General features: G+C 44.4%; 1 protein-coding gene across 1 annotated transcript in view; it reads right to left on the bottom strand.

Moving 5' to 3' along the window:
- CDC25C (cell division cycle 25C) overlaps window positions 1–26,771 on the bottom strand; it is a 184,209-nt gene that overhangs the window by 105,303 nt on the left and 52,135 nt on the right. The window contains exons 5-8 of the mRNA XM_063927873.1: window positions 20,217–20,249; window positions 6,164–6,197; window positions 5,898–5,972; window positions 5,123–5,218 (exon numbers count right to left, since the gene is read on the bottom strand). Of these exons, the coding sequence (XP_063783943.1) occupies window positions 5,123–5,218; window positions 5,898–5,972; window positions 6,164–6,197; window positions 20,217–20,249 (238 nt within the window). The remainder of the gene's footprint in view (window positions 1–5,122; window positions 5,219–5,897; window positions 5,973–6,163; window positions 6,198–20,216; window positions 20,250–26,771) is intronic.

Below are 26,771 nucleotides of genomic sequence, written 5' to 3'. Positions count from 1 at the left end.
AGGCTGCCATCCGTGGTCACCAGGACCCAGTCCTGAATGTCGAATCTGCGGCCCTTTCATAGATGAGAACTCTGCAGCCACCGCAGAAGAAAACACCCTTGTCCTTGGAGACAGGGTTATCCGCTGATGCATCTGAAGATGCGATCCGGACCATTTTCCCAGCAGATTCCACTGAAAGGTTCTTGCGTGAAATCTACCGAATGGGATCGCTTTGTAAGAAACCACCATTTTTCACAGGACCCTTGTGCAATGATGCACTGATACTTTTCCTGGTTTTAGGAGGTTCCTGACTAGCTCGGATAACTCCCTGGCCTTCTTCTCCGGGAGAAAACATCCTTTTCTGGACTGTGTCCAGAATCATTCCTAGGAACATTAGACGTGTCGTTGGAAAAAGCTGCGATTTTGGAATATTTAGAATCCACTCGTGCTGTCGTAGAACTACTTGAGATAGTGCTACTCCGACCGCCAACTGTTCTCTGGACCTTGCCCTTATCAGGAAAGCGTCCATATTTCTTTTAGGAAGAATCATTTCGGCCATTACCATGGTAAAGACCCGGGGTGCCGTGGACAATCCAAACGGCAGCGTCTGAACTGATAGTGACAGTTCTGTACCACGAACCTGAGATACCCTTGGTGAGAAGGGCAAAATTTGGACATGTAGGTAAGCGTCCCTGATATCCAGTGACCCATATCGTCCTGGTTCGCTATCACTGCTCTGAGTGACTCCATCTTGATTTGAACCCTTGTATGTAATTGTTCAAATCTTTTAGATCTCACCGAGCCGTTTGGCTTCAGTACCACAATATAGTGTGGAATAATACCCCTTCCCTTGTTGTAGGAGGGGTACTTTGATTATCACCTGCTGGGAATACAGCCTGTGAATTTTTTTCCAATACTGCCTCCCTGTCGGAGGGAGACGTTGGTAAAGCAGACTTCAGGAACTTGTGAGGGGAAGACGTCTCGAATTTCCAATGTACACCTGGGATACTACGTGTAGGATCCAGGAGTCCACTTGCGAGTGAGCCCACTGCGTGCTGAAACTCTTGAGATGACCCCCCACCGCACCTGAGTCCGCTTGTATGGCCCCAGCGTCATGCTGCGGACTTGGCAGAAGCTGTGGAGGACTTCTGTTCCTGGGAATGGGCTGCCTGCTGCAGTCTTCTTCCCTTTCCTCTAACCCTGGGCAGATATGACTGGTCTTTTGCCCGCCTGCCTTTATGGGTACGAAAGGACTGAGACTGAAAAGACTGTCCTTTTCTGCTGAGATGTGACTTGGGGTAACAAAAGTGGATTTTCCAGCTGTTGCCATGGCCACCAGGTCCGATGGACCGCCCCTTTATACGGCAATACTTCCATGTGCCGTCTGGAATCTGCATCACCTGACCACTGTCGTGTCTATAAACATCGTCTGGCAGATATGGACATCACATCTACTCTTGATGCCAGAATGCAAATATCCCTCTGCGCATCTCGCATATATAGAAATGCATCCTTAAAATGCTCTATAGTCAATAAAATATTGTTCCTGTCAAGGGTATCAATATTTTCAGTCAGGAAATCCGACCAAGCCCCCCCAGCGCTGCACATCCAGGCTGAGGCGATTGCTGGTCGTAGTATAACACCAGTATGTGTGTATATACTTTTTAGGATATTTTTCAGCTTCCTATCAGCTGGCTCCTTGAGGGCGGCCGTATCTGGAGACGGTAACGCCACTTGATTTTATAAGCGTGTGAGCGCCTTATCCACCCTAAGGTGTGTTTCCCAACTCGCCCTCACTTCTGGCGGGAAAGGGTATACCTCCAATAATTTTCTATCGGAGGAAACCCACGTATCATCACACACTTTAATTTATCTGATTCAGGAAAAACTACAAGTAGATTATTCCCACCCTACATAATACCCTTATTTGTGGTACTTGTAGTATCAGAAATATGTAACACCTCCTTCATTGCCCTTAACATGTAACGTGTGGCCCTAAAAGGAAAATACGTTTGTTTCTTCACCGTCGACACTGAAGTCAGTGTCCGTGTCTGTGTCGACCACTGAGGTAAATGGGCGTTTTTACAAGCCCCTGACGGTGTCGGAGACGCCTGGACAGGTACTAATTTGTTTGCCGGCCGTCTCATGTCGTCAACCGACCTTGCATCGTGTTGACATTATCACGTGATTCCTAAATAAGCCATCCATTCCGGTGTCGACTCCCTAGAGAGTGACATCACCAATACAGGCAATTTGCTCCGCCTCCTCACCAACATCGTCCTCCTACATGTCGACACACACGTACCGACACACAGCACACACACAGGGAATGCTCTGATAGAGGACAGGACCCCACTAGCCCTTTGGGGAGACAGAGGGAGAGTTTGCCAGCACACACCAAAAACGCTATAATTATACAGGGACAACCCCTTATACAAGTGTTTTCCCTTATAGCATTTTCACATATGTAATCATATCGCCAAATAAGTGCCCCCCCTCTCTGTTTTAACCCTGTTTCTGTAGTGCAGTGCAGGGGAGAGCCTGGGAGCCTTCCTCACAGCAGAGCTGAGCAGGAAAATGGCGCCGTGTGCTGAGGAGAATAGGCCCCGCCCCCTAAAACGGCGGGCTCTTCTCCCGGAGTTTGTGAGATCTGGCAGGGTTTAAATACATCCATATAGCCTCAAGGGCTATATGTGATGTATTTTAGCCATAAAAAAGGTATAATACATTGCTGCCCAGGGCGCCCCCCCCAGCGCCCTGCACCCTCAGTGACCGCTGGTATGAAGTGTGCTGACAACAATGGCGCACAGCTGCAGTGCTGTGCGCTACCTTATGAAGACTGAAAGTCTTCTGCCGCCTGTTTCTGGACCTCTGGACCTCTTCAACTTCGGAATCTGCAAGGGGGGTCGGCGGCACGGCTCCGGGACGAACCCCAGGGTGAGACCTGTGTTCCGACTCCCTCTGGAGCTAATGGTGTCCAGTAGCCTAAGAAGCAAATCCATCCTGCACGCAGGTGAGTTTACTTCTCTCCCCTAAGTCCCTCGTAGCAGTGAGCCTGTTGCCAGCAGGACTCACTGAAAATAAAAAACCTAACTTAAACTTTTATTCTAAGCAGCTCAGGAGAGCCACCTAGATTGCACCCTTCTCGGCGGGGCACAAAAATCTAACTGGAGGAGGGTCATAGGGGGAGGAGCCGGTGCACACCACCTGATCCTAAAGCTTTTATTATTGTGCCCTGTCTCCTGCGGAGCCGCTAAACCCCATGGTCCTGACGGAGTCCCCAGCATCCACTTAGGACGTTAGAGAAATATAAATGTAGGGTTTATAATATATTATGATTATATAATATTTTTTAATATACTAGGAATTGATAGTGGCATTGCATTTGAGTTGTGTGTGTGGTTTTGATGGATGGACGACGGACACATTCTGGATGAGTTTAAATATATCTCTCCTGGGTGCGTTTGGTCGCCCCTCGGTCGACTCCACAGACAGATTCGTTGAGTTTAGAATTTATTTGAATTCGTCACTGTATTAATACAATTAAGAATAATAATATTAATATCAATAAAATTAATTTTGTACATGTCTTTCAAGTAAAAAGGTTTTAAACGAATGAAATCACATTTTGATAGATTATATTTATATATTATTGTTATTGATTTGTAACTTTTATAACACTTTATTGATGTGTATATATATTTATATAGACAAATTACTTTTTATAATTTAAAATATATAGTTATGTATTGATATAGTATTTGTATCTATATGTTATTTACTATTCCATTCCTGAGTACTATGGTATTTGGATTTATTGTGTGGATTTACATGTATAAATTTCATGGTCTCTCCATTACTTCAACTTGATCCACATGCTTGATTAAGTCTATCAGCTGCTTGTATTTAGACAATTATTTTGGGGCTTTAAATATGGTCGGACTGGAATTTCCTTTATTCTATCTACCTCTGATGAAACGACTGGGGCTAATGGTCGAGAAACGCGTTAGATGACGGCTTTGGAGTGACCCCTTCATTTGGATCATCTACTACTGCCCTATTGCTGGGTAATAATCATAACATTTAACCCGCTGCAAGGGACTCCGTATATTTCTGTACAATTGATTCCGGGTCTAAAGGACTACCCAGTCGCTCTATCTGGATAGCACCCAGGCAGCGCGGTGAATGCCGTTACGTGGAGTACAGACAGCGGAGGTCTCGGGTTATCACAGCAAGCTAACCAGTGCGGGTGTCGGCGAGAGGCAGCACGAGACGGTTGCCTGATATCATTATCCCCAGCAAACAGCTTTGTACACCAGCGGCACGGGGAGGATAAATACCGCTCGGCTGGATGGGACACTCGCTATATAACCACGCTACTTAACTGGTCGGTATGTAAGCGGTCCAACTGCACGGTGACCTTTTCTTCATTACTCTAATTCCAGTATTGTGTCACAGACACTTTACATACAAATTAACTGACTCCTTTGGATGAATTTTTGGTGAATTAATATGCATCTCATTTAAATACAGGCTGGCCAGCCTATGTGGACATTCCATAATTAATTAATCAGTGCACTGAATTGAGATTACTATTTGGGGAATATATTCTGAATTATTGTACCAACACCAGTTCAGATTAGTTAAATCTCAGAGAGACTGATATTTTTGCGGGTTTTACCTTTTGAGTTATAGATGGTTTTAAAATTTGTAATAATTGTTATATTATAATTGTGTGGTCACTCCTAAAGATTATATTTTATTTTTCTTATTTCTATCCAATATTGGATTATTAATAAAACAATTTATATTTAATTGTGATCCTGTTGCGCACAGATTGTTTTTTTCTACTTATCTAGTAAGCTACACAATGGCAAGCTAAAAAAAAAAAAAGTGTGGTTCCATTAATGTGGATAAGGTGTTCAGCTAAGGCACTCTGTAGCCAATCACATATACAGATCAGTGTAATCAGTGGGCATCGCCAAAGTGTATTTCTTCTCTTCTTTCTGAACTATCCACCTCTACTTAACAAAATGAGAAAAACAAAGCCACACATCACACAAAAGACTATAAAAATGGGAAATATCTTGAACCCATTCTAATTGTATTCATTCCTAAAAGGTTTTAATTCCATTGAACTTACCTTGGCTCCAAATGTTGGAGAATATTGTATATCAGCAGTTTCCTGGAGAAGCAGCATAGAGCATAGTGTACCTGCATTCCTAACTTGCCCATTTTCCTATGGGAAAGAAAATTATTATTATTATTTTTTAAAAAGGAGACAAAGGAACAATGGGTAACGGATATAAAATTGCAGGAACCAATATCTAAACAAAATTTTCATGCAACACTTGCTACTGAACTTGTTGACCTGCCAGTCACAATACAGACACCTGCATCCCTACCCCTCAAAATGCCGACTAACAGGGACTATTTCTACTCGTGGGCGTCCACGACAGAACCGGTGGCGAGCACAGCAAGCAACCATGCCTGCAAGGGGTTTTGTTGCGCTCGCCTCCCACAAAAGCTGGTCACCCATACCCAACCCCCACTTACATGCCATTTTATTTTAACATGGTGTGTATGTATATCCAGGACATACAGCTTGAGAAATAATCACACTTGACCCGAAACATCAGTTGTGAAACTAATTAAACAAATATGTTTATTGTAATCTTCCGATATCCTGTCCATTCCCTGGAATATTAAATACATAAAAATACAGACAAATATACACAACACAAATACTTTTGTACGTGCGTCTCCAAGTGTGAGAATACACTAAGTGCCTCTTAGGTCATAGCAGACTCTGAAATTACCACCAACATTTTACACCAGGTCATCAGTGTGAACAAGTAGCAACAGAAATGAAAAACAAAAATACATTAAAAAAAAAAAAAAAAAAAAAAAATACTCACATTCTCCTTATTGCTAGTTTTGCTGGGACCTCCCGAATACTTCTTACAACTTGGTGTGCTGCACAGAAGCAGTGGCTAAATAGAAAGAGAGAAGATTCAGGGCCCAATTCAGAGGAGGACACTAATGCAGCCACGGCTGTGTATTTATACTATGCTAAAAAGCATGCAATACTACTTTTATCCCATGTCCCAAACAGATTATACAGCAAGACAGCACTGCAATATCTTTTCTACAAAATATTACAGTAAATACAAGGCACACTCACCAGTACAGGATTTAACTTTTCTTTAGGACACTTTCTGTTAGAAAAAAGAATCAACAGGTCACCCGAGAAGTACACGCAACACACAAAACGAGCAGATTCTTTTCACCAAAATCAATATCATTATTTATAGGTAGCTAAGCCCAGATGAATGATTGTTACATACTGTGACACTGCAGAAGGGTTTCACATGTTAACAGTAAATTTATCTTGCCATCGTTTTCCTACACAACCATTTATTTTTTTTAAATTAAAAATATAAAAGCCGTTCTCTGGCACAAAACTTTTTTTTTTTTTTTTTTAATTAGGCACGTCATTAGTCTCTTAAAATAAGAATTTACTTACCGATAATTCTATTTCTCGTAGTCCGTAGTGGATCCTGGGAACTCCGTAAGGACCATGGGGAATAGCGGCTCCGCAGGAGTCTGGGCACATCTAAAGAAAGCTTTAGGATCACCTGGTGTGCACTGGCTCCTCCCCCTATGACCCTCCTCCAAGCCTCAGTTAGGATACTGTGCCCGGACGAGCGTACACAATAAGGAAGGATTTTGAATCCCGGGTAAGACTCAGACCAGCCACACCAATCACACTGTACAACTTGTGATCTGAACCCAGTTAACAGCATGATAATAGAGGAGCCTCTAGAAAAGATGGCTCACTACAGCAATAACCCGAATTTTTTTTGGTAACCATAATTATGTACCAGTATTGCAGACAATCCGCACTTGGGATGGGCGCCCAGCATCCAATACGGACTACGAGAAATAGAATTATCGGTAAGTAAATTCTTATTTTCTCTGACGTCCTAGTGGATGCTGGGAACTACGTAAGGACCATGGGGATTATACCAAAGCTCCCAAACGGGCGGGAGAGTGCGGATGACTCTGCAGCACCCAATGAGAGAACACCCGGTCCTCCTCAGCCAGGGTATCAAATTTGCAGAATTTTACAAACGTATTTGCTCCTGACCAAGTAATTGCTCGGCAAAATTGTAAAGCCGAGACCCCTCGGGCAGCTGCCCAAGATGAGCCCCCCTTCCTTGTGGAGTGGGCATTTACAGATATTTAGCTGTGGCAGGCCTGCCACAGAATGTGCAAGCTGAATTGTACTACAAATCCAACGAGCAATCGTCTGCTTAGAAGCAGGAGCACCCAGCTAGTTAGGTGCATACAGGATAAACAGCGAGTCAGATTTCCTGACTCCAGCCGTCCTGGAAACATATAGTTTCCGGGTCCTGACAACGTCTAGCAACTTGGAGTCCTCCAAGTCCCTAATAGCCGCAGGCACCACAACAGGTTTTGTTCAGGTGAACGCTGAAACCACCTTAGGGAGAAACTGAGGACGAGTCCTCAATTCCGCCCTGTCCGAATGGAAAATCAGATAAGGGCTTTTACAGGATAAAGCCACCAATTCTGACACGCGCCTGGCCCAGGCCAGAGCCAACAGCATGACCACCTTTTCTGTGAGATATTTTAACTCCACAGATTTAAGTGGGTCAAACCAATGTGACTTTTGGAACCCAAAAACCACCTGGAGATCCCAAAGTGCCACTGAAGGCACAAAAGGAGGCTGTATATGCAGTACCCCTTTAACAAATGTCTGAACTTCAGGGACTGAAGCTAGTTCTTTTTTGGAAGAAAATTGACAGAGCCGAAATTTGAACCTTAATGGACCCCAATTTCAGGCCCATAGATACTCCTGTTTGCAGGAAATGTAGGAATCGACCCAGTTGAATTTCCTCCGTCGAGCCTTACTGGCCTCGCACCACGCAACATATTTTCGCCAAATGCGGTGATAATGTTTTGCGGTTACATCCTTCCTGGCTTTTATCAGGATAGGGATGACTTCATCCGGAATGCCTTTTTCCTTCAGGATCCGGCGCTCAACCGCCATGCCGTCAACGCAGCCGCGGTAAGTCTTGGAACAGACAAGGTCCTTGCTGGAGCAGGTCCCTCCTTAGAGGTAGAGGCCACGGATCCTCCGTGAGCATCTCTTGAAGTTCCGGTAACCAAGTCCTTCTTGGCCAATCCGGAGCCACTAATATAGCGCTTACTCCTCTCCATCTTATCAATCTCAGTACCTTGGGTATGAGAGGCAGAGGAGGGAACCCATACACTGATTTGGTACACCCACGGTGTTACCAGAGCATCTACAGCTATTGCCTGAGGGTCCCTTGACCTGGCGCAATACCTGTCGAGTTTTTCCCAACGGTTTATAACCATGTGGAAGACTTCTGGGTGAAGTCCCTACTCTCCCGGGTGGAGGTCGTGCTGAGGAAATCTGCTTCCCAGTTGTCCACTCCCGGAATGAAAACTGCTGACAGTGCTATCACATGGTTTTTTGCCCAGCGAAGAATCCTTGCAGCTTCTGCCATTGCCCTCCTGCTTCTTGTGGCACCCTGTCTGTTTACGTGGGTGACTGCCGTAACGTTGTCCAACTGGATCAACACCGGCTGACCTTGAAGCAGAGGTCTTGCTAAGCTTAGAGCATTGTAAATGGCCCTTAGCTTCAGGATATTTATGTGAAGTGATGTCTCCAGGCTTGACCATAAGCCCTGGATATTCCTTCCCTGTGTGACTGCTCCCCAGCCTCGTAGGCTGGCATCCGTGGTCACCAGGACCCAGTCCCGAATGCCGAATCTGCGGCCCTCTAGAAGATGAGCACTCTGCAACCACCACAGGAGGGATACCCTTGTCCCTGGTGACAGGGTTATCCGCTGATGCATCTGAAGATGCGACCCGGACCATTTGTCCAGTAGGTTCCACTGGAAAGTCTTGCGTGGAATCTGCCGAATGGGATTGCTTCGTAGGAAGCCACCATTTTTACCCAGAACCCCTGTGCATTGATGCACTGAGACTTGGTTCGGTTTTAGGAGGTTCCTGACTAGCTCGGATAACTCCCTGGCTTTCTCCTCCGGGAGAAACACCTTCTTTCTGGACTGTGTCCAGGATCATCCCTAGGAACAGAAGACAAGTCGTCGGAACCAGCTGCGATTTTAGAATATTGAGAATCCAATCGTGCTGCCGCAACACTACCTGAGATAGTGCTACACCGATCTCCAACTGTTCCCTGGATCTTACCCTTATCAGGGAATCGTCCAAGTAAAGGATAACTAAAATTCCCTTCCTTCAAAGGAATATCATCATTTCGGTCATTACCTCGGTAAAGACCCGGGGTGCCGTGGACCATCCCTACGGCAGCGTCTGAACTGATAGTGACAGTTCTGTACCATAACCTGAGATACCCTTGGTGAGAAGGGTAAATTTTGACATGAAGGTAAGCATCCTTGATGTCCCGAGACATCATGTAGTCCCCTTCTTCCAGGTTTGCAATCACTGCTCTGAGTGACTCAATTTTGAATTTGAACCTCTGTATGTAAGTGTTCAAAGATTTTAGATTTTAAAATCGGTCTCACCGAGCCGTCTGGCTTCGGTACCACAATAGTGTGGAATAATACCCCGTTCCCTGTTGCAGGAGGGGTACCTTAATTATCACCTGCTGGGAATACAGCTTGTGAATGGCTTCCAAAACTGCCTCCCTGTCAGCGGGAGACGTCGGTAAAACAGACTTTTGGAAACGGCGAGGGGAATACGTCTCGAATTCCAAATTGTACCCCTGAAATATTACCTGAAGGATCCAGGGGTCTACTTGCGAGTGAGCCCACTGCGCACTGAAATTCACTGAGAACGGGGCCCCCACCGTGCCTGAACTTGTAAAGCCCTAGCGTCATACTAAGGGCTTGGCAGAGGCGGAAAAGGGTTTCTGTTCCTGGGAACGGGCTGATCTCTGCAGCCATTTTCCTCTCCCTCTGTCACGAGCAGAAAAGAGGAACCCTTTTGTTCGCTTGCCAACCAGGACTGCGCCTGATAATACGGCGTCTTATTTTGAGAGGCGACCTCGGGTACATCCCCTTTTTTAAGGCAATACTTCCAAATGCCGTTTGGAATCCCTGACCACTTTTCTGGTAGAATACAACGCACTTATACTTGATGCCAGTCGGCAAATATTCCGCTGTGCATCATGCATATATAGAAATGCATCTTTTAATTGCTCTATAGGCAATAATATACTGTCCTTATCTAGGATATCAATATTTCCAGTCAGGGAATCCGACCACGCCAACCCAGCACTGCACATCCAGGCTGAGGCGATTGCTGGTCGCAGTATAACACCAGTATGTGTGTAAATACATTTTAGGATACCCTCCTGCTTTTTAACAGCAGGATCCTTAAGGGCGGCCATCTCAAGAGAGGGTAGAGCCCTTGTTCTTACAAGCGTGTGAGCGCCTTATCTCCTGTAGGGGGTGTTTCCCAACGCACCCTAACCTCTGGCGGGAAAAGGTATACTGCCAATAACTTTTTAGAATTATCAATTGTTATCGGGGGGAAACCCACGCATCATCACACCCTCATTTTAATTTTTCAGATTCAGGAAAACTACGGGAAGTTTTTCCTCACCAAACATAATACCCCTTTTTTTTTGGTGGTATTCAGATTATCAGAAAAGTGTAAACATTTTCCATTGCCTCAATCATGCAATGTGTGGCCCTATTGGAAATCACGGTTGTCTCTTCACCGTCGACACAGGAGTCAGTATCCGTGTCGGCGTCTGTATCTGAGGTAACGGGCGCTTTAGAGCCCCTGTATGAGACGTCTGGACATGCACAAGCTGAGTAGCCGGCTGTCTCATGTCAACCACTGTCTTTTATACAAAGCTGACACTGTCACGCAATTTCAACAGTACATCCACTCAGGTGTCGACCCCCTAGGGGGTGACAACACTATTACAGACACTCTACTCCGTCTCCACATCATTTTTCTCCTCATACATGTCGACACAAACGTACCGACACACAGCACACACACAGGGAATGCTCTGATAGAGGACAGGACCCACTAGCCCTTTGGGGAGACAGAGGGAGAGTTTGCCAGCACACACCAGAGCGCTATATATATACAGGGATAACCTTATATAAGTGTTTTTCCCTTTATAGCTGCTGTATTGTTTATACTGCGCCTAATTTGTGCCCCCCTCTCTTTTTTAACCCCTTTCTGTAGTGTAGTGACTGCAGGGGAGAGCTAGGGAGCTTCCCTCCAACTGAGCTGTGAGGGAAAATGGCGCCAGTGTGCTGAGGAGATAGGCTCCGCCCCTTTCTCGGCGTCCTTATCATCCGTTCTTCTGTATGTTTTGGCAGGGGTTAAATGCATCCATATAGCCCAGGAGTTATATGTGATGCATTTATTTTAGCCATATAAGGTTTTTATCGATTTATTGCGTCTCAGGGCGCTGCCCCCCCAGCGCCCTGCACCCTCAGTGACCGGAGTGTGAAGTGTGCTGAGAGCAATGGAGCACAGCTGCGGTGCTGTGCGCTACCTTATCTGAAGACAGGATCGTCTTCTGCCGCCGATTTCACCGGACCTCTTCGCTCTTCTGGCTCTGTAAGGGGGCCGGCGGCGCGGCTCCGGGACCCATCCAGGCTGAACCTGTGATCGTCCCTCTGGAGCTAATGTCCAGTAGCCTAAGAAACCCGATCCACTCTGCACGCAGGTGAGTCCGTTTCTTCTCCCCTTAGTCCCACGATGCAGTGAGCCTGTTGCCAGCAGGTCTCACTGAAAATAATAAACCTAAACTAAAACTTTCACAAAGAGCTCAGGAGAGCCCCTAGTGTGCACCCTTCTCGTCGGGCACAGAAATCTAACTGAGGCTTGGAGGAGGGTCATAGGGGGAGGAGCCAGTGCACACCAGGTGATCCTAAAGCTTTCTTTAGATGTGCCCAGACTCCTGCGGAGCCGCTATTCCCCATGGTCCTTACGGAGTTCCCAGCATCCACTAGGACGTCAGAGAAAAATAGAATGTCTTTCCCCTCAGAATATAAATCAATTCAGTATATGTAAAGATGCCTGGGTTTGGGGTATTAGGTCTGCAAGGGTCAGGGAATAAAGATAAAATAAAAAGAAAGTGTTATTTGCAAAGAACAACATAAGTGGTGGATTAATAATGGATGTAATTTGCCTGTGCTAAGCATGCGTTTCCGTGTGTGCAGCATCACACATTGGCAAAATAAAAGGGAACACGCTACACTTTTTTTTTTTCTTTCATCAATAGTTTTTATTGAAAACAAGTTTTCTTTTTGCAAGGGGAAGGGGTACAGAAAGAAAGAAGGAAGGGGCGGGGAGGGGGGTACAAAGAACCAAGAGAACGGGATGTAAAACATGCAAATATCAAAATTGTCAGAAGTTAAATATAACAATCCAATATAGATACAATAGGAAAAATACAAAGTCATCTTGGAAAAAGATACAGATAAAGATAAACACGGGTCAAACATGAAAACATATCAATAAACAGATAATCAATAATAGACACAGGGCTAGTAAGGCACAGCCGGTGCACAGAGCAGAAGTATAAGCAGAGTCAGTTAGGGGGAAGGCGAAACACCCCCTCCAGCAGTGACGTAGTCATGCCATGCTCTCCATTTCACCATTGGGGAGGAGGCCGCAGAAAAGTAAGGCATGAACTCAGTTTCCATAGTAAAATGGAATTGAATTTTGTTGGTGACTAGTGATAAAGGAGGGGGAGAAGCTTGTTTCCAACTTTGGGCCAATGCAGCCCTGGCAGCTATACAAATATGCCCCACCAGATATCTCTGATGAGGTGGTATCTCAGCAGGAAAAATGTGGAGCAGGGCCATGGCCGGAGAGGGGGTGAGGGACAGGTGTAAGACCGAATTAATCAAAGCAAATATCTCGCTCCAGAAATGTCAAAGGGAAGGACAGGACCAGGAAATATGGAAAATATGGCCTATTTCCCCACAGTTACGCCAGCAATATTTGGAACAAAACTGCCAGAATGAGTGTAGCCTATCCGGTGTTAAATATAGTCTATTAAGGAGTTTGATATGCATCTCCGTGTGATTCAAGCACTTGGACATTCGGTAAGAAGAAATAAAAATTTGTTCCCATTGGGCTTCAGATAGAGGAAGATCCAAGTCTTGTTCCTATTTCAGCTGCTTATTAGACTTAGTAGTAGTAGTAAGCAAGCTGATAAGCATCCTGTACCAAAACGAGATGTCCCCTCTAAAGTCACACAGAGATACACGTGTTAAGACAACCTGGGATAACGGGTTCGGGGGAGCCACCTGTCTAGGCAAACCTTTGTAACAGTGGTGAATTTGGAAATAATGCAATAATTCTCCACTGGGGAGATTATATCGAGACTGGAGTTGAGAAAACGATAGCATAACATTATCATCCATAAGGTCCCCCAAGACAGTCAAACCACAAACAAACCAGGTAGAGAGATTTAAATTAGGGATTAATTTAGCTATGGCTCGTAGTGAGATAGTAGAATATGGAAATTGATGTCCAGGCAGGCGAGTCACCAATTTATCCCAGATTTGTAAAGATGTTCTAGTGGCGGGGAGGAGGGACAATAAGCGGGGTCTAGAGATTGGGTGTATCTTAAAAAGGTCTTCTAAGGGAAGGTCCAAACTCCCAGTACGTTCAAGAGATACCCATCCCACTACAGGCGCCTCACTCAACCAGTATTTAAACTGGGCCAGCACACATGCCTCCTGGTAAAGGACCAGGTCGGGCATATCTAGCCCTCCCTTTCTACGAGGGAGAATCATTTTGGACCGAGCCAATCGGGGTGACCGTGCCTTCCAGACACAGCGTAGCATTATAGCACGACATCTATCAAGGTACGTTTTAGGGAAAAGAAAAAGGTATGGTTCGGTATAAGTACATGAGTTTAGGTAAGAGTCATTTTGAAGGCTGCTAGGCGGCCAATCCACAAAATATAAGATAGCCAGGACTTAGTCAGGTCTAAAAAACTATTAACATCAAAAACAGAGGCCGTAGAAGGTGGAATTTGGATCCCCAAATACTGATTTGAAGCCGAACGCCAGTTATATGGATAGTGTGATTGAAGGGTGGACACTATGGGAGCTGGGATATTAATGGGGAGAGCATCTGTCTTTGTTGTATTAATTTTATAAAAGGAAGCTTCACTATACTGTCCCAAGATAGCATGCAAACAAGGAAGGGAGGATAGCGGGTCCGTGACAAACAGAAGGACGTCGTCCGCAAAGAGGCACAACTTGTGAGTAGTAGTGCCAATAGTCACCCCCGGGAAGCCCCCAGACATCCTAATCTTCTCAGCAAGGGGTTCCATGCCCAACGTAAATATTAAGGGTGATAGAGGGCAACCCTGTCGGGTTCCATTCGTAATAGGAAATGTATCGGAGAGGAAACCGTTACTAAATACCCGGGAGCTATATAGAGATAAAACCGAAGAAAGAATATGGCCACTAAAACCAAACTTGTCTAGAACCGAGGACATATATTGCCAGTTCAGTCTATCAAACGCCTTCTCTACATCTAAAGAGCATGAGAAGGCCAGTGTTAGAGGGAACGATATCAATCAAATCAAAAACCCTATGGGTATTGTCAGATGCCTGTCTACCAGGCACAAACCCAACTTGGTCGTAGGCAATGAGAGATGGCAGAAAGACATTTTAACGGAAAGCGACAAGTTTGGCAAAAATTTAAATATCGCCGTTCAATAGTGCAATGGGCCTATAATTTTGACAATGCCCTGGGTTTTTACCTGGCTTGGGTATAGTGACAATCTGAGCCTCCAGCATTTCTGTAGGGAAAGCACCATGAGAGGAGATTGAATTATACAAGGAGGTCAGGGTGGGCGATAGTTGATCACAGAGAGAAACATAAAATTCATTTATGAAGCCATCTGGACCGGGGGCTTTATTATGCGGGAGTGATTTCATTACTTGAATTACCTCGGAGGGGGTCCACGGGTCATTTAGTGTCTCGAGCTGTTCGGCAGAAAGGGAGGGGAGTTTGACGTCGGCTAGGAAGGATTGTATAGAATCAGGAGTGGGTTGAAAAGTAAGGGGATCAGAAGAAAGGTTGTACAGCTTGGTATAATATCTAGCGAATTGATTCGGTATGTCATATGGATTGGACACTACCACCCTGAGGAGAAATCAGATGTCTAATCCTATTACGAGCCTGGAGAGCACGGAGCTTGCGAGCCAGCATTTTCCCCGGTCTATTACCAGTCAGGTAAAATTTCTGTCTCAACCTATTTAAAGCAAACTGGGTCCGTCTCATAAGGAGTTTCTGAAGTTGGCCTCGGATATCCTTTAATTCCCTACGTAGGGCCCTAGAGGGGTGGAGCTTATTCCTATCTTCAACCTCCTTAAGTTTAGATTCCAAGTCTGGTTGTTGTTGGATAGCTTGTCGTTTGAGTCTAGCACCGGCTTGGATCGCAGTGCCTTGCACAACTGCCTTAAGGGCACACCAGAAAGTCGTGACAGAAGTATCTGAGGGGGAATTAGTTTCCATATAGAGGGAGATACAATCATCAATCGCTTTTTTAGATATAGGGTCCGACAACAGGTGGGCAGATAGGCGCCACAGCCGAGGGGGGGTAAATTGGTGGCAAATATTCCAAGACCATAGGAGAGGAGCATGATCGGACCAGGAAATAGGCATAACATCCACCTGTGCTGAGTGCTGCAAAGTCCACTTATCGCAAAGAATAAGATCTATGCGAGAGTAGGAATTATGCACTGGAGAGAAATACGTATAATCTCTCGAAGTTGGGTTCTGAACTCTCCACAAGTCATACAGGTCATATTCTGCCAGCAAATTACGGAAGGCTAGTGATGGGCCAGCCGGAGCTGCAAACATCTGGGAAGAAGACCGAGGAGATCTATCTAATTTAGGATCAAGCATTAAATTATAGTCGCCCAACATAAGCAGGGCACCCTGACGAACCCTCGCAATAGTCAAGCAAACTTTTCTAAGGAAGGGGACTTGGTTAGAATTGGGAGCGTAGAGAGATACAATCGTAACCATCTAGAATTCTTGTCAGCTATCTGGGACAGCAGTTCAAACGAAACAGAGCTTCGAAAAAGAACAGCCACTCCATTGCGCTTGAAGGGGCCATTTGCAAAAAAGCCAACTGGGTATCTCCGGTCTCTCAGAGCCGAGGGACCTGCTGACGAAAAATGCATTTCCTGCAAGGCAACTATGTCAGCTCTGTGTCTATGAAAAGTGGTCAAGGCTAGCCTGCGTTCATTGGGGGAGTTCAACCCTTTAACATTCAATGAATATATTCGTACGATTTAAAATATAGAAAAAGCAAAAACAGCTGACATCCCAAATTGGGGGGGGGGGGGGGGGGGGGGGGACAAACTAGGGGGAAAAAAAAGAGGAAAGGACAGGCAGGAAAAACCAAAAGGGCCCATTATATCGGGACCGCATTGCTACTGCAGGGGAAAGGTGTGCAGTAGAAAAAGTATGGGGAGGTGGCGGTAGTATCACCACCCGGGGTACAAAAGGCACATGTATACCTGGAGCAATAACGTATAGCCAAACTACAAGTACCAATAAGGGTACCAACAAGCACATCAACAAATAATGTGAGTGACTAGTGAGATACCCTCATGTGTACAGTATGAAGAAAAAAAAAAAAGATAAAAGAGATAGAATCAGAGGAAAATGCAGGTAACCATAGTAATATAAACAGCAAATGAAGGAACCAAAAGCATACACATATATAACATATAAACTCACGTATCCGGTATGCATTATAAGGGGGACGGAGTCCCCAACCAAACATGAAGATCTACCAGGAACTACATTAATTGGAACACTGAATACTCAGTCAGGTCGCAGACCACTCACGGGTAAGTGGCAGGCGAGGTTTCAATGTAGAGGGCACTTTGACCGAAACATCCCAGTCATTAAGCAGCTTAACCCCAGCGTCCAGAGTGGCAACTACGTAGGAGGAACTCTCATGGGAAATCACCAATTTCACTGGGAAGCCCCATCTGTATCTAATGTCATGAGAACGTGAACGTGATAGGAGCCAGAGCTCTACGTTTAGAGATGGTCAGTGCCGAGAAGTCAGGAAATATTTGTATGCCTCCAAGCATATCCGAATCAGACGCAGATCTGGCAGCTTGCATTATCCGTTCCTTGGTCGTGAAGACGTGAACACGGAGGAGGGTATCCAGAGTGTAGGAGGCGGAAACCGACCGTGGTTTCGGAAGCCGGTGAATGCAATCAATGAGAAGGTCTCTGTCGTCCGCCCCAGGTAGCAGTTTGCGGAAGAGGGGCATAGCATAGTCCAGAAGTTCCGAATTGGCCACAGAGTCTGGGATACCTCGGATTTTAATATTATTTCTCCGCGACATGTCCTCTATATCCGCCAGTTTGTCTTTATACGTCTCCATCTCAGCTTGTTATTGGTCATGGGCCGAAATAAGGTCATTATGAGAGGACACCAGTTCCTCCATTTTACGTTCAAGGTGGTCTGTGCGATCACCTAAAGCAGTTAGCTCCACTTTAACTTCACGGATAGCCAGAGAGAGGTCTTAAGTGAGCTCAGATTTAAAAGACGCAAGGACTTGACACAGAGTCTTGACAGTGAGAGGATCCGTAGAATTAGAGTCCACCCCAGGGACAGATAAGGAATGGCTAGAACTCTCCTTAGGACGGTCAGGTTGGCTCGATGGGATGGAGCTCCTGGCAGGAGACGAGGAGATACGAGCCCCTTTTTGATTAGAGAAAGCCACCGGGGTCGGGAGTACGTCCTTAATTTTTTTTTAGGGGGCATCATTAGAGGGCTGCAGTAGAAGGAGTAGACGAGTGAAACTGGAAGGCCAATGCGTCACAGGCCCTGGAGGCAGAGTAGTATGCTGGTTCCAAACAGAAGCTACTATGTATGCATGAGGACCCCGGGTGGAGGCGTAGAGAGGACAGAGCACATCACATCCCTATTCAAACATTATTACATGCAGAGAGATCTTTGCAGGGTCGGGGAGAAACGACAAATATGAGAGAGGCACAACAAATCCCAGCAAGGGGGTACTCACAGATCCAGTACAGGGGATTCCAGCAGGAATCGGCAGCACTACCACATAATGGAATATACACCCCAAGGGAGATGTAGTAGAAAAAGCTGGAGGAGAGCCCCAGGCAGATATCACTGGTCCTGGTTTAGCTCAGGGTTCAGTTTCAGCCTCAGAAGCAGACAGAGCTGCAGAGATGCACAGACTGAAGAATCCAAAATGGGCGCTGGCTGTGAATGTCTCCTTCCCAGCTGGAGACAGAGGTGCAAAGAACTAGTACAGCGACTCTTCACCAGTGTGTATGGGCACAGCTACTTATCACACCATCAGTCTGCATGTGCAATAAAGAATTGCCAGGCCCATGAGGAGGCATTATGTGCTGACTGTATCAGGAGCAACCTTCTGAACAGTTTAAGGATCTTATCAATCGTATGACTGAGAATAACAGGTGTGTTCCCCTGAAAGAACTGTTTATTTAGTGGAAAGGTGACATTAAGGAATATACTATAGTTTTTAACAATGAAACTAAACATATTAATAAAACTGATGATGATCGTGAAGATTACTTTGGATAAATGCCAAACATAGAGGACAAACCAACTCTAAAAAGATTAGATACCATGTTGTTTTCCAGATAATGATTTAGCTATTTGGGATACTGTGGCCCTAGGATTATTAATCTCAGCAGTGCCACCATTATTATTCCATCTCGCAATGGACTTTATTAAAAAAAAAAAAAAAAAAAACATATATACACGGAGTGTAACTTTACATGGACATCAGTAGCGATAACCGCTGTCCCTGTGAGTTACATCTGTGGCACATTTGATGCATGCAGTGTCAGATTTCGGAGCTGGTCAGAGGGTAAATTTAGCATTACTGGCTAGTTGTCATTTAGTGTTAAGTCAGCTATTTATATGGTCTAAAAACTAATGTAAGGCACATATGCAGCTCAAGATGTGTACATCCCTTAATCAGCAGCATATACACCAAGTTTATTAGAAGTCATGAGTATTTGCAGCTGCAGCCTAGTAGTTTTACACGTTTTCATGGGTCTCTATTTGTAATAACACACCCATACTCTACTCAGCCTATGCAAATTGGGAAAAGATCTTCAGTATCAAGAAATTTGACAAGACCACTTAAATTAGAAATTAGGTACAATAAGCAGTGGCAGTTGTCAAGCAAAATCAGCTTAGTAACTGGAAACAAATTGTTGTACGGGCACTCTTAAAAAAAGATTAAAACTTAGATGCACTAAAAATACTGGGACACTATTTGTAAGGGCACATCTAATAACTACTTCAATTAAATACACAGTGTAGGGAAATGGGGTAAGTGTGATGTAAGAATTAAAAATTTTAAACACAGATTAAAATATACAACTTGGTCAGAAATATAGCAATGAGAAATTTTTCAGCCAAAACACAATCCAAGTCATGAGAACACTTGCTGCATGAAAAAAACAACCACTTTGAAATTTCAGCTGCAAAACAAGGATTGGAAAATTGCCAGTAAAAAGGTATAAAAGTAGTTACAGTGTTTGCCCAGGGCCGGTGCTAGCATAGTATCCCAGTACTTTTTAGTGCTTATTCTAAAAAACTTACGGTTTTCGGGGTTTTTTTACCAAAAATTAAAAGTGCTCCTAAAACAAGCTGCTTTTTTCCCCCCTCTTTCCAATTACTGTACTCCACATATTCTTTTACCCATTCCACATCTCTAGTCGTATGGAGTTATAAATGCTAGATGCACACAGATTCGCAATCCCTTTGTCAGCATGCACACAGAGATCTCCCTTCATTTATGCCACGCAAACTTGCAGAGTACTCACTCTGCAGCATTCCTTTTCCATTTACTAATAAAGGCGGTGACTGTTCTAAGTGCAAGACTTTTTTACATATTACCCTCATTGGCAGTATCCTCTAGCATTTGGTACTGGAGACACTTATGCCGATTTGTTTAGTTTATTTGTGAGCTGCAAACTGAACTATATTAAACAGCGGATATAAAAAAAACAAAAAACCTCAATATAATAGGGAGAACATATACCCAAATAACAGTATCCTAATAAATGAATATCAAGAAAACCAAGTTAACATCAGAAAATAAAACCATATACATGCATATAAAAGAATATGTATAAAAAAAAAATCATACTACTATAAAACTTACTTTGTTTTCTTCTCAGGATCTGGCGTAAAAATGCTAAACAAGAATAATTACAGAAATTAGAGATTTTTTTTTCAGTAAAAGGTTTATTATAGCTCTTATTCTAGGTCTTTAATTAATCACATATAAATCACCTTTCAACCAAAGTGTATTGGCCTTTAGCCTTCTCTATATTGGTCACAAGATGTGTGAAAGGTTTTCTCAAAGAACTAGTACAGCGACTCTTCACCAGTGTGTATGGGCACAGCTACTTATCACACCATCAGTCTGCATGTGCCACTGACATTTACATTCAGTAATAACAAAGTATTATAATATACACACACCTATTCTTCATAATTAAGGCAATATTGATTTGGTCAATGGAACATAACTATGTTGGGATAAGAAGAAGAAGAAAAAAAAAAAACAAACAAAAAAAAAAAACAAACGTGTGTACCACAACTCAAACAAAAAGTTTGTTATAAAGTCCCTGGGACATGCAAGAAGTTCTACATTGTATTCCATTAGATATTAAGGGGTATATGCAATTGCGGTTCAATTCCCGAAATTGTCGAATTTCGGGAATTTTTCGCCAAAAAAAAAAAAATTCGACAATGCAATTCAGTACTTTCCGACAAAAAAACGGACTTTCAAAATTCGACTTTTTGAAATTCGACTTTTGACAAATTCGACTTTTTTGCAATGATACACATGCTGCAATTCGACCAAAGTCTATTCAATGGAAGTTTGGAAATTCGATAACAGTGCTTTTAGACAGTAAATTCATCATTTTCGATCCGCAACACTTTGGAGGGTGAAACTAATAAAAAAAAATTTAAAACATGTTTTTTTTGTGTTTTTTTTTCTTGGTAATATCATATCTATTTATATTAGAAGGGATTAGGTACTTGGTTTGTCTTTTTTGGAGGCACAAGTATTATTTATATATTTTTAAAAATATATATATATTTTTTTTTGGATGGAATGGTAAAATCCCTGAAAAAAATGGCGTGGGGTCCCACCTCCAAAGCATAACCAGCCTCGGGCTCTTCGAGCTGGTCCTGGTTCTAAAAATGCGGGGGGGAAATTGACAGGGGTTCCCCCGTATTTTTAAAACCAGCACCGGGCTCTGCGCCTGATGCTGGTGCAAAAAATACGGGGGACAAAAAGTAGGGGTCCCCCGTATTTTATACACCAGCATCGGGCTCCACTAGCTGGACAGATAATGCCACAGCCGGGGGTCACTTTTATACAGCGCCCTGCGGCCGTGGCATTAAATATCCAACTAGTCACCCCTGGCCGGGGTACCCTGGGGGAGTGGGGACCCCTTCAATCAAGGGGTCCCCCCCCCAGCCACCCAAGGGCCAGGGGTGAAGCCCGAGGCTGTCCCCCCCCCCATCCAAGGGCTGCGGATGGGAGGCTGATAGCCTTGAGAAAAATGACAAGAATATTGTTTTTTCCAGTAGTACTACAAGTCCCAGCAAGCCTCCCCCACAAGCTGGTACTTGGAGAACCACAAGTACCAGCATGCAGGAGAAAAACGGGTCCGCTGGTACCTGTAGTACTACTGGAAAAAAAATACCCAAATAAAAACAGGACACACACACCGTGACTTGTACAACTTTATTACATACTGCCGACACACATACTTACCTATGTTGACACGAAGCAGTCGGTCCTCTTCTCCAAGTAGAATCCACGGATACCTGAAAATAAAAGATAATTATACTCACCTTCCAGCGTCCAGAGATACATCCACGTCCAGAAAATAATCCAGGTACTTGGCAAAAAAACAAAACGCAAATACCCGTGCCAGCGGACTGAAAGGGGTCCCATATTCACACGAGACACCTTTCCCCGAATGCAGAGACCTCTATGTGACAGCTGTCACAGAAAGGTCTCTTCAGCCAATGAGCGAGTGCAACGTCCTTGCACTCTGCTGATTGGCTCTGTGCGCGTCTGAGCTGACAGCGCATCGCAAAGCCTCTCCATTACTTTCAATGGTGTGAACTTTGCGGCTAGCGGTGGGGTCACCCGCCGGTCAGCGGCTGACCGCGGGTAACCCCCCCGCTGACGGCAAAGTTCCCACCATTGAATATAATGGAGAGGCTTTGCGATGCGCTGTCACATGTCAAAGTCAGAAAAATATCACGATGCACACTGCCATATTTGCACCTCATACAGGTCCGCGCTGCGCATGCGTGCGCTCTCCCGTGCGTGCGCATACTCGCTGTTGCGGGCACCCGCGGGCGCGCGGTATGTGCATTTACGGTAGAGTTCATGTGTTCGTAGCGTGCGACTCAATCGTTACATATTTCCACTATATAATGTATTTTGTAGATCATGGTCCCTTTGATAGATTCTGAAAGTTTGGTTAATGTAGCATGTTCATGGACAGAGAAATCCCTCTTTGTTTGATACGAAGGGTCAGACAGGAGTAATACTGTGGTGTTTAGTATCCATCGGAAGAGTATTTAATTAGCAATATTCCGGTGTTGGTTTGAAGCGGATTAATCGCTCGTGCGAATAGTTATGGACATAAGAAGTTTATGTCCATTTACTATTATTTGCACTTACTTATCCATGCGGCGGGAAACCTAGTTTCCCACCCACCTGAGCAGTTGGAAATCGTCACAGCCCACCTGTATGAATCAACCTATGACCTTTTGTTATAATGCGAGGAGGAATTCCTGTGTCCAATGAACAATGAGATTGTAGGGACCATTGAATTGTATTGTGTGGGGCATAAATAGACAAGCCGATCACATCCAGCTCACTCTTCAACGGTTCTCATTGCTGAAAATCGGGAGCTGGATGTCCAGAGGCGCATGCGATCGTTCCCCTTGTGCGTAAGTTTTCTCCGCAATCATATTGTCTTTCTTGTTATTATGGGCCATATCTCTCTCTCTCTTTCTCTTTCTCTCGTATTCTCTTAAACGTAATAGTATTGTATTGTATTTCATGTGTAGTTACCTGGTTAGTTAGTCTATGTTATATTGTAGTGTGTGACTTGTATTGTATTATTCTTTTTGCAAGTATAACATTCATATAAGGCGTTAGACCCTAAGCACGGTATCTGTGTATTTCTTATAGTGTTAAGTATTCACAGAGCGTCGGTGACGCTCAAACAGCTTTTAAGTTAATAAGGTTACACTGTGTTGCATCTACACCCTATCTCTACACTAAGGTTTTACAGCATATTACATTGTTTATGGTTTAGATTTAAAGGTTTAACATTGTGAGCGTCTGCGCCGCTCGTGATCTCCTCGTGGTCTCGAGCGTCCGCTACGCTGATAGCGTAGCATTAAGGTAGTCGCTCACCTATAGTGTGTCCGATACCAACAGCGTATTCTCACGAGCGTTTGTATCGCTCGAGCGGCCCGCTCCCGATACAGCGTCCGCTACGCTATAGCGAACCATTATGTTAGTCGGCAGCCAATAGCGTGCCTGCCTGTGATCTCTTGGCCGTGAGCGAACGTGACGCTTGAGCGTCTCGACCTCGGCTAAGCGATCGCTACGCAACGTGCGTACCCTTACGGTACTCCATACGTCAATAGCGTACAGTGTTCTTAGGCCTCTTAAAGGGTTTTAAATAAGATAAATATTTAGCTTTATCAATTGGCGGCTCGTCCTGTCCTTCACATATCTCTGCTAGGTAATTTCAGCAGACATTATCCAGCAGCAAAGGGCGGGAGGTCATATTCCTCGTAGTGCTGTTTGGATAAGCGTCTGCTTCGCTTAGTAAAGGGTGCTGAAGGAATCCGGAACCGGAGGTAAGAACAACACGCTAGTGTCTTTTAAAACTGTTTATTTCTGTCTTGCGTACACACGCACATATCTGCATTTCTTTTTCATTCGTGTATTTTCATATCACTCTCCTGTTTGCCATTTTATAATTGATAAAACGTGCTAAGAGAGATTTGTCGCTATTTCATAGTTAAAGTGTAACTGTAATATATAAAGGGATAAAGTGTAAAGCCCACACGCAACTCTACCTAAGTTATAAGGAGAGATTGGTGTGTTGCGCGGTAGACGATCGAGGATCATCTACATTGATAAAACGTGTTAGTTGTGTTACGGTGGATATTTGCTTTGCGTACACGTGTCTCTAACAAAGGGTGAGACTCGCGTACGCAACTCAAAGGCCGACGCACGCAGCGTAAATTACGCAACGGAGCGTCCGGGTACGCCCACGTAACTCAAATCACACGATAGTGTTATTACAACAGGCGGAAAGGTGGCAACGTGGTAAGTAGCGCAAGTCTATTTTAGTGTCCGAAATTTAGATTAACAGATCCTTCTCCAAATTCACAACACATCTGGTCTAAAGAAAATTTCTGCGCAGAAATAGAAATAGAAACAAAAGTGTACATGTGGTGAGTGAGTGTTTTGTATATATATATATAAGTTTATACAATTTTCCAGGTTGAACCACAAGAAGTCGAGTTCTCGCAGAGGTACATACATGTAAGTGACGTGCATGGTGGCTAGGGAGGCATCTCTGGTTAAACATAAAATTTGAGCAGTAGAGTATAGTAGACCAGGAGGTCATACTACAGACCAGGAGGTCCAGGTACAGCAGACTAAGAAGTCTGCCATAAATAAGAGAAAAGGGCACAACCCAGGGGGTTGGTGCAAAACCCATATAGGCCAATAAAGCTCTGGCTGAAGGAATTCGCAGCCGAAATTTTCGATTCCACTGGTCGCCCAGCACATAAGATTAGTTGCTTATGTGCTGAACGATTGTACCGCACGTAATTGTGTACATTAGTTAATCTGACCAGTACCATTTGTGTACGAACCCGGTCATAAAACTATTTGTACACTCTGATGTGATTTGTGTAATTTTTTATTTTTTTGAAGGGAAGTTCGCTGGTCACTCAGGAATTGTCCAACAACCAATAGTTACTGGAAAGAGTAAGTGTTCTGCGGATATCCCTCGCATGTTCCAGTAAATAGAGGTTCATAGGGGCCCTGGGTCGAGTACGCCAGCGCTAAGGCAGTGTGTAGGTCGTATTGGTCGGCGTGGGCGAGTGAGTGGGGTACTCAGTAAACCGCCACCGTCAGCCTATCGTGAACATTTTGGTTTTTGTAAGGGTTCGCTGAAGACCCTGATTGAAGGTCAGAGGTGGTGAAAGCAACGCCTGCAAGTTATGGGGGCCAATTGTTCAGGAAGGGGGCGATCAACCTCGGTTCGGGTTGATTCAGTAAACCGACCAGTCGGGTCGGCAAGGTACGTAATGTGTGAAAAATATGGTTCACATACAGAGGTTTTATGTGATGAATGGGAAAGAATGACAGTGCATGACGGGGAGAAATTCCCAAGAGTAGGTAGCTTTAGCCCAGAAGTGTTGCAAAATTTAAGGAGGAGGATATGTCTCATTAAATCAACAAAGACGAATCCAACATTATGATTATTTGCAGTTATGGCAACAGGAGGGTGAAATACAGAGAGGATTGGCTCTGGCGGCGGGATCTAATCCTATCAAGAAATTGATAGCGACGGCCCCGCCGCCACCATACATATCAGGAGAGAAATTGGTTGCGGAGAATGACGCATTAGGGTGTAACAAACAAACACTTAGCAACTGTGTAAATGTTAATAAGTTAACAAATGCAAGTATTAACCCGTGCAAGTTGTACCCTGTTTTGAACTTTCCCCAGGAGTGTGATCAAGAGGACGAATCGGCAACAATATCGGCGCTCTCTCTAGCAGCCACCATAGCAGAGACAACAGTAGGCACGGCTCCACCCACGAGATTAGTAACAAAAGCCCCTAGCGGAGGGATAGGCGAGGTCGTATCTACAGGTAAGTACGGCACCATACACTACGCTGAAACCATTTCACCACAGGCTGTAGAACCTACACAGAGTGATGTTAGTAGACTTAATCCTGTTAGGGTAATAGCAGTGCCAAATGGGAAAACTGACACGACAGGAATCACACCTGTTAGGAACATTGCCATGTACAGCCCATTTTCCCGAATGGAATTAAGAACCATAGTGTCTGAATTCCCTGACCCTAGGAAAGACTTAGTTGCTAGCCAGAAATACATCAGAGACCTAGGGAACACTTTAGAGCCCAATAACAAAGACTGGCAGGTATTGCTGAGGGCATGTTTACCCTCCAATGTCGACGCAGCTCAATTTTTAGCTGACTGTGGATTAGATCAGGATGTACCTCTTACAGATGTGTACAACAAAGATAACGTAAAAAGAATAAGTTTACAGTTAAAGGAGTATTTTCCAGCGGTAGTTAAGTGGAACAAGATTTTCTCCATTAGACAGAAAGAGTCAGAAACTGCTGCAGAATATTTTCACAGGGCATTACTAGAAATGGCAAAATACACAGGTATAGAGGACATTAAAACAAACATAAACCATCGAGAAGTAGCAGTATCTGTACTAATGGATGGTTTAAAAGACATTAAAGACAAGGGTACAGACCACGCAACCATGTTGGCAAGGTCTGTCGGTGGCTACTTTAAGAGAGGCTGCAATTGATCACGATCGGAATATCACCCGACACAGGGAGTCACAAGGTGATAAGTTAATGTCCGTAAGTATACAGGCCCT

This window comes from Pseudophryne corroboree, chromosome 6 (assembly GCF_028390025.1).
Source record: "Pseudophryne corroboree isolate aPseCor3 chromosome 6, aPseCor3.hap2, whole genome shotgun sequence".
Classification (NCBI taxonomy): Eukaryota; Metazoa; Chordata; class Amphibia; order Anura; family Myobatrachidae; genus Pseudophryne; species Pseudophryne corroboree.
Note: the sequence above shows the minus strand (reverse complement) of the source record. Positions and strands in the feature narration are given on the sequence as shown.